General features: G+C 43.1%; 1 protein-coding gene across 1 annotated transcript in view; it reads left to right on the top strand.

Annotated features, from left to right (window-relative positions):
- The window catches only part of LOC131359807 (serine protease HTRA1A-like), a 37,327-nt gene that overhangs the window by 7,368 nt on the left and 12,678 nt on the right, over window positions 1-17,281 (top strand). The window contains exons 2-3 of the mRNA XM_058399941.1: window positions 14,485-14,584; window positions 16,928-17,132. Of these exons, the coding sequence (XP_058255924.1) occupies window positions 14,485-14,584; window positions 16,928-17,132 (305 nt within the window). The remainder of the gene's footprint in view (window positions 1-14,484; window positions 14,585-16,927; window positions 17,133-17,281) is intronic.

Below are 17,281 nucleotides of genomic sequence, written 5' to 3'. Positions count from 1 at the left end.
ACACTCATACACCCCATACACACTCATACACCCCATACACACTCATACACCCCTTACACACTCATACACCCCATACACACTCATACACCCCATACACACTCATACACCCCATACACACTCATACACCCCTTACACACTCATACACCCCATACACACTCATACACCCCATACACACTCATACACCCCATACACACTCATACACCTCATACACACTCATACACACTCATACACCACATACACACTCATACACCCCATACACACTCATACACCCCATACACACTCATACACCACATATACACTCATACACCCCATACACACTCATACACCCCATACACACTCATACACACTCATACACCCCATACACACTCATACACCTCATACACACTCATACACACTCATACACACTCATACACCCCTTACACACTCATACACACTCATACACACTCATACACCCCTTACACACTCATACACCCCTTACACACTCATACACCCCATACACACTCATACACCTCATACACACTCATACACACTCATACACACTCATACACCCCTTACACACTCATACACCTCATACACACTCATACACCTCATACACACTCATACACCCCTTACACACTCATACACCCCATACACACTCATACACACTCATACACCTAATACACCCCATACACACTCATACACCTCATACACACTCATACACCCCATACACACTCATACACACTCATACACCACATACACACTCATACACCCCCTACACACTCATACACACTCATACACCCCATACACACTCATACACCCCATACACACTCATACACCCCATACACACTCATACACCTCATACACACTCATACACCACATACACACTCATACACCTCATACACACTCATAAACCCCATACACACTCATACACCACATACACACTCATACACCACATACACACTCATACACCCCATACACACTCATACACCCCATACACACTCATACACCCCTTACACACTCATACACCACATACACACTCATACACCCCATACACACTCATACACACTCATACACCCCATACACACTCATACACCACATACACACTCATACACCCCATACACACTCATACACCTCATACACACTCATACACCACATACACACTCATACACCTCATACACACTCATACACCTCATACACACTCATACACCCCATACACACTCATACACCACATACACACTCATACACCCTATACACACTCATACACCACATACACACTCATACACACTCATACACCATACACACTCATACACCTCATACACACACTCATACACACTCATACACCCCTTACACACTCATACACCCCTTACACACTCATACACCTCATACACACTCATACACCTCATACACACTCATACACCCCATACACACTCATACACCTCATACACACTCATACACCTCATACACACTCATACACACTCATACACACTCATACACCCCTTACACACTCATACATCCCATACACACTCATACACCTCATACACACTCATACACACTCATACACCTCATACACCTCATACACACTCATACACCTCATACACCTCATACACACTCATACACCTCATACACACTCATACACCCCATACACACTCATACACCTCATACACACTCATACACACTCATACACCTCATACACCTCATACACACTCATACACCTCATACACACTCATACACACTCATACACACTCATACACCCCTTACACACTCATACACCCCTTACACACTCATACACCTCATACACCACATACACACTCATACACCCCATACACACTCATACACCTCATACACACTCATACACCTCATACACAATCATACACCCCATACACACTCATACACCACATACACACTCATACACACTCATACACACTCATACACCCCATACACACTCATACACCTCATACATCCCATACACACTCATACACACTCATACACCTCATACACACTCATACACACTCATACACCACGTACACACTCATACATCACATACACACTCATAAACCCCATACACACTCATACACCACATACACACTCATACACCACATACACACTCATACACCACATACACACTCATAAACCCCATACACACTCATACACTCATACACCCATACACACTCATACACCCCATACACACTCATACACCCCATACACACTCATACACCCCATACACACTCATACACCTCATACACACTCATACACCTCATACACACTCATACACCTCATACACACTCATACACACTCATACACACTCATACACACTCATACACCTCATACACACTCATACACACTCATACACACTCATACACCACATATACACTCATACACCCCTTACACAGTCATACACCCCTTACACACTCATACACCCCATACACACTCATACACCTCATACACACTCATACACCACATACACACTCATACACCTCATACACACTCATAAACCCCATACACACTCATACACCCCATACACACTCATACACCCCATACACACTCATACACACTCATACACCCCATACACACTCATACACCTCATACACACTCATACACCCCATACACACTCATACACCCCTTACACACTCACAGACACACTCATACACCCCATACACACTCATACACCCCATACACACTCATACACCCCATACACACTCATACACCCCATACACACTCATAAACCCCATACACACTCATACACCACGTACACACTCATACACCACGTACACACTCATACACCCCATACACACTCATACACCTCATACACACTCATACACCTCATACACACTCATACACCTCATACACACTCATACACACTCATACACACTCATACACCCCTTACACACTCATACATCCCATACACACTCATACACCCCATACACACTCATACACCTCATACACACTCATACACCTCATACACACTCATACACCTCATACACAATCATACACCCCATACACACTCATACACACTCATACACACTCATACACCCCATACACACTCATACACACTCATACACACTCATACACCCCATACACACTCATACACCTCATACACACTCATACACCTCATACACACTCATACACCCCATACACACTCATACACCCCATACACACTCATACACCTCATACACACTCATACACACTCATACACACTCATACACCACATACACACTCATACACCCCATACACACTCATACACACTCATACACACACTCATACACACTCATACACCCCATACACACTCATACACCCCATACACACTCATACACCCCATACACACTCATACACCTCATACACACTCATACACCTCATACACACTCATACACCCCATACACACTCATACACCCCATACACACTCATACACCTCATACACACTCATACACACTCATACACCTCATACACACTCATACACCTCATACACACTCATACACACTCATACACCTCATACACCTCATACACACTCATACACAGTCATACACATACACACTCATACACTCCTCATACACACACTCATACACATATACACACTCATACACCCCATACACTCATACACACTCATACACACTCATACACACTCATACACTCATACACACTCATACACCTCATACACACTCATACACCCCATACACACTCATACACCTCATACACACTCATACACTCCCATACACACTCATACACCTCATACACACTCATACACCCCCATACACACTCATACACCTCATACACACTCATACACCACATACACACTCATACACTCATACACACTCATACACTCATACACACTCATACACTATACACACTCATACACCCCATACACACTCATACACCCCATACACACTCATACACACTCATACACCCCATACACACTCATACACACATACACACTCATACACCCATACACACTCATACACCTCATACACACTCATACACCACATACACACTCATACACCTCATACACACTCATACACCTCATACACACTCATACACCCATACACACTCATACACCCATACACACTCATACACCCCATACACACTCATACACCACATACACACTCATACACACTCATACACACTCATACACACTCATACACCTCATACACACTCATACCTCATACACCTCATACACCTCATACACACTCATACACCCCATACACACTCATACACCTCATACACACTCATACACCCCATACACACTCATACACCTCATACACACTCATACACCTCATACACACTCATACACACTCATACACACTCATACACCCCATACACACTCATACACCACATACACACTCATACACCTCATACACACTCATAAACCCCATACACACTCATAAACCCCATACACACTCATACACCCCATACACACTCATACACCCCATACACACTCATACACACTCATACACCCCATACACACTCATACACCTCATACACACTCATACACACTCATACACCTCATACACACTCATACACACTCATACACCTCATACACACTCATACACACTCATACACACTCATACACCCCTTACACACTCATACACCCCTTACACACTCATACACCTCATACACCACATACACACTCATACACCCCATACACACTCATACACACTCATACACACTCATACATCCCATGCACAATCATACACCCCATACACACTCATACACCACATACACACTCATACACACTCATACACACTCATACACCCCATACACACTCATACACCTCATACATCCCATACACACTCATACACACTCATACATCCCATACACACTCATACACCTCATACACACTCATACACACTCATACACCACATACACACTCATACACACTCATACACCACATACACACTCATACACCATACACACTCATACACTCATACACACTCATACACACTCATACACCCCATACACACTCATACACCCATACACACTCATACACCCCATACACACTCATACACCCCATACACACTCATACACCCATACACACTCATACACCCCATACACACTCATACCTCATACACTCATACACCTCATACACACTCATACACCTCATACACACTCATACACCCCATACACACTCATACACCCCTTACACACACTCATACACCCCATACACACTCATACACCTCATACACACTCATACACACTCATACACCACATACACACTCATACACCTCATACACACTCATACACTCATACACACTCATACACCTCATACACACTCATACACCCCATACACACTCATACACCCCTTACACACTCATACACCTCATACACACTCATACACCTCATACACACTCATACACACTCATACACCCCTTACACACTCATACACACTCATACACCCCATACACACTCATACACACTCATACACACTCATACACACTCATACACACTCATACACACTCATACACCACATATACACTCATACACCCCTTACACAGTCATACACCTCATACACACTCATACACCTCATACACACTCATACACACTCATACACCTCATACACACTCATACACCTCATACACACTCATACACCTCATACACACTCATACACCTCATACACACTCATATACACACTCATACACTCATATACCCACTCATACACACTCATATACACACTCATACACCCCATACACATACACACTCATACACACTCATACACACTCATACATCCCATACACACTCATACACCTCATACACACTCATACACACTCATACACCACATACACACTCATACATCACATACACACTCATAAACCCCATACAGACTCATACACCCCTTACACACTCATACACCACATACACACTCATACACCACATACACACTCATACACACTCATACACCACATACACACTCATACACACTCATACACCACATACACACTCATACACCCCATACACACTCATACACCCCATACACACTCATACACCCCATACACACTCATACACCACATACACACTCATACATTCTCATACACCCCATACACACTCATACACCCCATACACACTCATACACCTCATACACACTCATACACCTCATACACACTCATACACCTCATACACACTCATACACACTCATACACCCCATACACACTCATACACCTCATACACACTCATACACCTCATACACACTCATACACCCCATACACACTCATACACCCCATACACACTCATACACCTCATACACACTCATACACACTCATACACCTCATACACACTCATACACCCCATACACACTCATACACCTCATACACACTCATCCACACTCATACACCTCATACACACTCATACACCTCATACACACTCATACACCTCATACACACTCATACACCTCATACACACTCATACACACTCATACACCCCATACACACTCATACACCTCATACACACTCATACACCTCATACACACTCATACACACTCATACACACTCATACACCCCTTACACACTCATACATCCCATACACACTCATACACCTCATACACACTCATACACACTCATACACCTCATACACCTCATACACACTCATACACACTCATACACCTCATACACACTCATACACCTCATACACACTCATACACCCTCATACACACTCATACACCTCATACACACTCATACACACTCATACACACTCATACACACTCATACACCCCATACACACTCATACACACTCATACACCCCATACACACTCATACACCCCATACACACTCATACACACTCATACACACTCATACACACTCATACACACTCATACACCCCTTACACACTCATACACCCCTTACACACTCATACACCTCATACACACTCATACACCTCATACACACTCATACACCCCATACACACTCATACACACTCATACACACTCATACACACTCATACACCCATACACACATACACTCATACACACTCATACACACTCATACAATACACACTCATACATCACATACACACTCATAAACCCCATACACACTCATACACCACATACACACTCATACACCACATACACACTCATACACCACATACACACTCATAAACCCCATACACACTCATACACCACATACACACTCATACACCCCATACACACTCATACACCCCATACACACTCATACACCACATACACACTCATACACACTCATACACACTCATACACCCCTTACACACTCATACACCCCTTACACACTCATACACCCCTTACACACTCATACACCCCTTACACACTCATACACACTCATACACCTCATACACACTCATACACACTCATACACCTCATACACACTCATACACACTCATACACCTCATACACACTCATACACACTCATACACACTCATACACCCCTTACACACTCATACACACTCATACACCCCATACACACTCATACACCCCATACACACTCATACACCCCATACACACTCATACACCCCATACACACTCATACACACTCATACACACTCATACACACTCATACACACTCATACACACTCATACACACTCATACACACTCATACACACTCACACACACATACACTCATACACCCTTACACACTCATACACCTCATACACACTCATACACACCTCATACACACTCATACACACTCATACACCCCATACACACTCATACACCTCATACACACACTCATACACACTCATACACCCCTTACACACTCATACACCACATACACACTCATACACCCCATACACACTCATACACCTCATACACACTCATACACCTCATACACACTCATACACCTCATACACACTCATACACACTCATAAACCCCATACACACTCATACACCACATACTCACTCATACACCACATACACACTCATACACACTCATACACCACATACACACTCATACACCACATACACACTCATAAACCCCATACACACTCATACACCACATACACACTCATACACCACACATACACCTCCATACACCCCATACACACTCATACACACTCATACACACTCATACACACTCATACACCCCATACACACTCATACACACACACTCATACACCACATACACACTCATACACCTCATACACACACATACACCTCATACACACTCATACACCTCTATACACACTCATACACCCCATACACACTCATACACCTCATACACACTCATACACCTCATACACACTCATACACCCCATACACACTCATACACCCTCATACACACTCATACACTCTCATACACACTCATACACCTCATACACACTCATACACCCTCATACACACTCATACACCTCATACACTCATACACACCTCATACACACTCATACACCACATACACACTCATACACCCCATACACACTCATACACCCCATACACACTCATACACCCCATACACACTCATACACCCCATACACACTCATACACACTCATACACCCCATACACACTCATACACCCCATACACACTCATACACCCCATACACACTCATACACCTCATACACACTCATACACCTCATACACACTCATACACCCCATACACACTCATACACACTCATACACACTCATACACCCCTTACACACTCATACACACTCATACACCCCATACACACTCATACACCCCATACACACTCATACACCCCATACACACTCATACACCCCATACACACTCATACACACTCATACACACTCATACACACTCATACACACTCATACACACTCATACACACTCATACACACTCATACACCCCTTACACACTCATACACCCCTTACACACTCATACACCTCATACACACTCATACACCTCATACACACTCATACACCCCTTACACACTCATACACCCCATACACACTCATACACCACATACACACTCATACACCTCATACACACACTCATACACACTCATACACCTCATACACACTCATACACACTCATACACCTCATACACACTCATACACACTCATACACACTCATACACCCCTTACACACTCATACACACTCATACACCCCATACACACTCATACACCCCATACACACTCATACACCCCATACACACTCATACACCCCATACACACTCATACACCTCATACACACTCATACACCTTACACACTCATACACCTCTATACACACTCATACACATACACACTCATACACACTCCATACACACTCATACACCTCATACACACTCATACACCCACACATACACACTCATACACCCCATACACACTCATACACACTCATACACACTCTCATACACTCATACACATACACACTCATACACCCTCATACACACTCATACACCTCATACACTCATACACACTCATACACACTCATACACACTCATACACCCCTTACACACTCATACACCCCTTACACACTCATACACCTCATACACACTCATACACCTCATACACACTCATACACCCCATACACACTCATACACACTCATACACACTCATACACACTCATACACACTCATACACCTCATACACACTCATACACCACATACACACTCATACACCCCATACACACTCATACACCTCATACACACTCATACACACTCATACACACTCATACACACTCATACACACTCATACACCTCATACACACTCATACACCTCATACACACTCATACACACTCATACACCTCATACACACTCATACACCCCATACACACTCATACACCCCATACACACTCATACACCTCATACACACACTCATACACACTCATACACCCCTTACACACTCATACACCCCATACACACTCATACACCTCATACACACACTCATACACACTCATACACCCCTTACACACTCATACACCACATACACTCATACACACTCATACACCTCATACACTCATACACACTCATACTCATACACACTCATACCTCATACACATACACACTCATACACCTCATACACCATACACACACTCATACATACACACTCATACACACTCATACATCATACACACTCATACACACACACTCATACACCACATACACACTCATACACCCCATACACACTCATACACCTCATACACACTCATACACCTCATACACACTCATACACCTCATACACACTCATACACCTCATACACACTCATACACCACATACACACTCATACACCCCATACACACTCATACACCCCATACACACTCATACACCCCATACACCCCATACACACTCATACACCCCATACACACCCCATACACACTCATACACCACATACACACTCATACACCACATACACACTCATACACCTCATACACACTCATACACCCCATACACACTCATACACCCCATACACACTCATACACCCCATACACACTCATACACCCCATACACACTCATACACCCCTTACACACTCATAAACCCCATACACACTCATACACCTCATACACACTCATACACCTCATACACACTCATACACACTCATACACCCCTTACACACTCATACACCCCATACACACTCATACACACTCATACACACTCATACACCTCATACACACTCATACACACTCATACACACTCATACACCACATATACACTCATACACCCCTTACACAGTCATACACCTCATACACACTCATACACACTCATACACACTCATACACCACATATACACTCATACACCCCTTACACACTCATACACCTCATACACACTCATACACACTCATACACCCCTTACACACTCATACACCCCATACACACTCATACACACTCATACACACTCATACACCTCATACACACTCATACACACTCATACACACTCATACACCACATATACACTCATACACCCCTTACACACTCATACACCTCATACACACTCATACACACTCATACACCCCTTACACACTCATACACACTCATACACCCCATACACACTCATACACACTCATACACACTCATACACACTCATACACCACATACACACTCATACACCCCATACACACTCATACACCACATATACACTCATACACCCCTTACACACTCATACACCCCATACACACTCATACACCTCATACACACTCATACACCCCATACACACTCATACACCTCATACACACTCATACACACTCATACACCACATACACACTCATACATCACATACACACTCATACACCCCATACACACTCATACACCTCATACACACTCATACACACTCATACACCCCATACACACTCATACACCTCATACACACTCATACACCTCATACACACTCATACACACTCATACACACTCATACACCCCTTACACACTCATACACCCCATACACACTCATACACCTCATACACACTCATACACACTCATACACCCCATACACACTCATACACCCCATACACACTCATACACCTCATACACACTCATACACACTCATACACCCCATACACACTCATACACCCCATACACACTCATACACACTCATACACCCCATACACACTCATACACCTCATACACACTCATACACACTCATACACCTCATACACACTCATACACACTCATACACCTCATACACCTCATACACACTCATACACCTCATACACCTCATACACCTCATACACACTCATACACCTCATACACACTCATACACACTCATACACCTCATACACCTCATACACACTCATACACCTCATACACACTCATACACACTCATACACACTCATACACCCCTTACACACTCATACACCCCTTACACACTCATACACCTCATACACCACATACACACTCATACACCCCATACACACTCATACACCTCATACACACTCATACACCTCATACACAATCATACACCCCATACACACTCATACACCTCCATACACACTCTTACACACTCATACACACTCATACCACCTCATACACACTCATACACCTCTACACACCATACACACTCATACACACTCATACACACTCATACACCTCATACACACTCATACACACTCATACACCCCCATACACACTCATACACCACATACACACGCATACATCACATACACACTCATACATCCCATACACACTCATACACCTCATTACACTACACTCATACACCACATACACACTCATACACCACATACACACTCATAAACCCCATACACACTCATACACCACATACACACTCATAAACCTCATACACACTCATACACCATCACCACATCCATACACACTCATACACCTCACTCATACACCCCATACACACTCATACCCCTCATACACACTCATACACCTCATACACACTCATACACCTCATACACACTCATACACACTCATACACACTCATACACCCCTTACACACTCATACACCCCTTACACACTCATACATCCCATACACACTCATACACCTCATACACCTCATACACACACATACACCTCATACACACTCACTACACACACATACACACTCATTACACCACCTAGCACACTCATACACCACATACACACTCATACACACTCATACACCACATACACACTCATACACCACATACACACTCATACACCCCATACACACTCATACACCTCATACACACTCATACACCTCATACACACTCATACACACTCATACACACTCATACACCCCTTACACACTCATACATCCCATACACACTCATACACCTCATACACCTCATACACACTCATACACCACATACACACTCATACACCCCATACACACTCATACACCTCATACACACTCATACACCTCATACACACTCATACACACTCATACACACTCATACACCCCTTACACACTCATACATCCCATACACACTCATACACCTCATACACCACATACACACTCATACACCCCATACACACTCATACACCTCATACACACTCATACACCTCATACACACTCATACACCTCATACACAATCATACACCCCATACACACTCATACACCACATACACACTCATACACACTCATACACACTCATACACCCCATACACACTCATACACCACATACACACTCATACACACTCATACATCCCATACACACTCATACACCTCATACACACTCATACACACTCATACACCACATACACACTCATACATCACATACACACTCATAAACCCCATACACACTCATACACCACATACACACTCATACACCACATACACACTCATACACACTCATACACCACATACACACTCATACACCACATACACACTCATACACCACATACACACTCATAAACCCCATACACACTCATACACCACATACACACTCATAAACCCCATACACACTCATACACCCCATACACACTCATACACCCCATACACACTCATACACCCCTTACACACTCATACACCCCATACACACTCATACACCTCATACACACTCATACACCCCATACACACTCATACACCCCTTACACACTCATACACCTCATACACACTCATACACCCCATACACACTCATAAACCCCTTACACACTCATACACCACATACACACTCATACACCCCATACACACTCATAAACCCCATACACACTCATACACCACATACACACTCATACACCACATACACACTCATACACCACATACACACTCATAAACCCCTTACACACTCATACACCACATACACACTCATACACACTCATACACCCCATACACACTCATACACCACATACACACTCATAAACCCCTTACACACTCATACACCACATACACACTCATACACACTCATACACCCCATACACACTCATACACCCCTTACACACTCATACATCCCTTACACACTCATACACCCCATACACACTCATACACACTCATACACCCCTTACACACTCATACACCCCATACACACTCATACACACTCATAAACCCCATACACACTCATACACCCCTTACACACTCATACACCCCTTACACACTCATACACCCCATACACACTCATACACCCCATACACACTCATACACCCCATACACACTCATACACCCCATACACACTCATACACCCCTTACACACTCATACACCACATACACACTCATACACCCCATACACACTCATACACCACATACACACTCATACACCCCATACACACTCATACACCCCATACACACTCATACACCCCATACACACTCATACAGCCCATACACACTCATACACCTCATACACACTTGTGACATGGTCTATTTAGTATTCAGGGGAAGTGAACAAGGGCACAATGCTAACCTGTATTGTAACACAGTGATGACCTGTACAAGTCCACTATCATCATCACCCACACTTTCTTATTTTAGCCAAAACACTAACTTGAACGTTTGATTGTAAATGTTTTGATTCCTTTTTGTTTGTTTTATTTCACCCATCTCTTTTTATATCTTTTTTCTTATTTTTGTCCAAAACCGTAAATGAAGCCTTTCTGAGATGGACATAAATATAGAGAAATGTAAATGACCAGTCTGATGTTTTGCACTTTTTTCCTCTTCACATGATGTCAGTGTAATTTTCCTCAGCAAGTTGACTTTAGTGTGTGTGTGTGTGTTTCTCTACTGTAGTTCAGGAAAAGCCAACCAGTCTGAGATATAAATACAACTTCATCGCTGACGTGGTGGAGAAAATCGCACCTGCTGTCGTTCACATTGAACTATACCGCAAGTAAGTGTGTGTGTGTGTGTGTGTTTGGGTGTAACATCCGGAACACTACGCATTGTTGTCATCCAATAAAACCATGTGGAGCTGTTCTTTAAACACAATTGGGAAATAAAGCAGATCTTATTTAGACCTAAAGGTATGGAGTCACTGTCTCAGTGAGGTCTTGATGAATCATCATCCTTTCTGTTTCCATTTCTGCTTTTATCTCAGCAAATTTAGTGGACATCTAATCATAGATGGCAGCTTAATTTAACCTTGAATTAATCCAAGCATGACTGAGATGATCCACATACTGTATATATCTTTGGATGCAGCCCCACCTCAGCCCTCATCATCTCCTGGTCTCCATGGAGAACTCTTGGATCACACCATGTGACCTCACACTCAGTTTTGGTGTAGACATATTGCTAACCTGCAGGTTTCTAGCAGGTCTTTTCTGAGCCGTAAGTTTCCTGAAGGTGATCCAGAATTCATCTGCATGACTTGTTTTCACTCATTTCCCATGTTCTCATACTGTACATAACAAAATTGTTGCATTCCCTTCACTGGCTTCCTGCCACAACACTGCTGCTTGTCCACAAAAAACGAGCCCCCGCCTTCCTGAAGGCAATTATCTAAACCCTATTCTGCACTTTTTCCCCCGAAACCGCAAGTACAACTTGACTGACCAGAGTTCCAGAGTCTCAGCGCTAACTTCTCCCTGAAATGAATTCAGCTTGATGTTGTTTTTAGACCTCAACCTACTTCTACTTGCTTTTTGATCGAGACTAAGCACTTCTGTATCTCTGAATAAGGTCAATGCCAGGGGAGTTACAATTACATTTGTAAATCTTTTTGCACGTCCAAGTAGAGTCCAAAGGTCAAGAATATTCCAAACATCTCAGAAGTACTTACTGTCAAATGGGTTCTCAGGGGTTTCAGAAGGGTTTGTTACCAAGTAGGATCCAAAGGTCTTGAAAATTTCCATATCAAGTAAAGTCCAAACATCTCAGAAGCATTCACTATTAACTATGCTCCAGGGGGCTGGAAGGGTTTGTTACCCAGTAGGATCCAAAGGTCTTGAAAATTTCCATATCAGGTTTTGGTCCAAACATCTCAGAAGCATTCACTATCAAATGGGTTCCAGGAGAAAGGTTTGCTACCAAGTAGGATCCAGATAGGTTACCTTCCAAAAAGAGTTTGAAGGTCTTAGAGAAGTTCTCTACCACGTACCAATTCTACCAAGTTCTCTACCAAAGGTCCATAGTAGGTAGAGTCAAATTGACCAGATAATTGATTTAATTACCAATATAATTTAAGTAACTGCTGTAGATCCAAAAAAGAGTGTGCTTACATTTACATCATTTTAACAGACACTCTCATCAAGAGGGACTAAAATGCTATCAATCTAGAATCCCTGTTAGGAGGATGGTACAGTACTTTACTAAGTGCTTGGTAAGGAGATAAAACTTCCATCTTCATATGGAGAAAGCCAGTGACTCAGACAGAAGTTAATTCCACCAAGAGTCTTCATGCATGTCTTCCAAGTAGAGTCTAAAGCTCCCAGAAGATTTCATTACCAGCTAAAGTCCCAAAGGTCTAACTAGGGTTCAAAGAAAAAGTGAACTTCAGATGATTTGAGGTGGCAGACTCAACTTTACCCATCATACCATCCAGAGGATTCTGCAGACTTCTTCTTCACAACACCAGAAGAACCTTCAGAATCTTTTGAACTGCTACCAGTCATTCTCACACTTCACACCTTCCTTGTTGGTCTCCAGTCAAATGCTCTATCCTGAAGTTCTCTCATGGTAAGAAGAGTCCCATCATGGTAGCTGAACCATTTGTACTACCATGGGGTGGTGGTAGTTCAAGAGTTTAAGGCTCTGGGTTGTTCATTGGAGTTCAAGTCCCAGCATTGCCAAGCTGCCACCACTGGGCCCTTGAACAAGGCCCTCAACCCCCCTGCTCCAGGGGCACTGCAACATGATTGACCCTGTGCTCTGACCCCAACCCTCTAAGGATGGGATATGTGTCTTGTCCTCATGTTCCAGGCTGCACTGGTCCAGAGACTGCACACTGAATCAGGTCTTCAACCTTATGGTTCCTACTGCGTTCATCTCTGGATCCTGGTTCCTCAGTGGTGTAATGAGCTTCCACTTCCACTCCAAATGACTTTGTATCTTTATTTCTTCTAGAAAAGACTCTTCCTCAGATGATGTTGAATTTAAGACCTATTTTATTCATATAAGAACAAAAGTGTAACCGATGCCTTATTTAGGTCCCCACTGAGGGTTTGAGGGAATTATTTGTTTGTTTATCTTTCAAGGTTTGATTTGATGCTATGGAACATTGTCTTTCCATCAGGATGGTGTACAGTTTGCGCGAGAGGGCTGTGGCCACTGGTTCAGGATTTATCGTGTCTGATGATGGACTCATCGTCACTAACGCCCACGTGGTCGCCGATAAAAACCGGGTGAAAGTGGAGCTGAAAAACGGACAGTCGTACGACGCCAAAATCACTGACATCGACGAAAGATCGGACATCGCTCTCCTCAAGATCAACTCTCCGGTAGGAGTTCCATTTCTTCATCCATTCCTGATTCTCTGAGGGATGATGATGATGATGATGATAATGATAATGATGATGATGAATGGATGAGGATATGGAGGAGGAAGTAAAGAGTGATGTTTAAACAAATTGCCTTGTGGGGAGAGAGA

This window comes from Hemibagrus wyckioides, linkage group LG09 (genome assembly GCF_019097595.1).
Source record: "Hemibagrus wyckioides isolate EC202008001 linkage group LG09, SWU_Hwy_1.0, whole genome shotgun sequence".
Classification (NCBI taxonomy): domain Eukaryota; kingdom Metazoa; phylum Chordata; class Actinopteri; order Siluriformes; family Bagridae; genus Hemibagrus; species Hemibagrus wyckioides.
The sequence above is the reverse complement of the archived record's forward strand: the minus strand, read 5'-3'. Positions and strand labels throughout refer to the sequence as shown.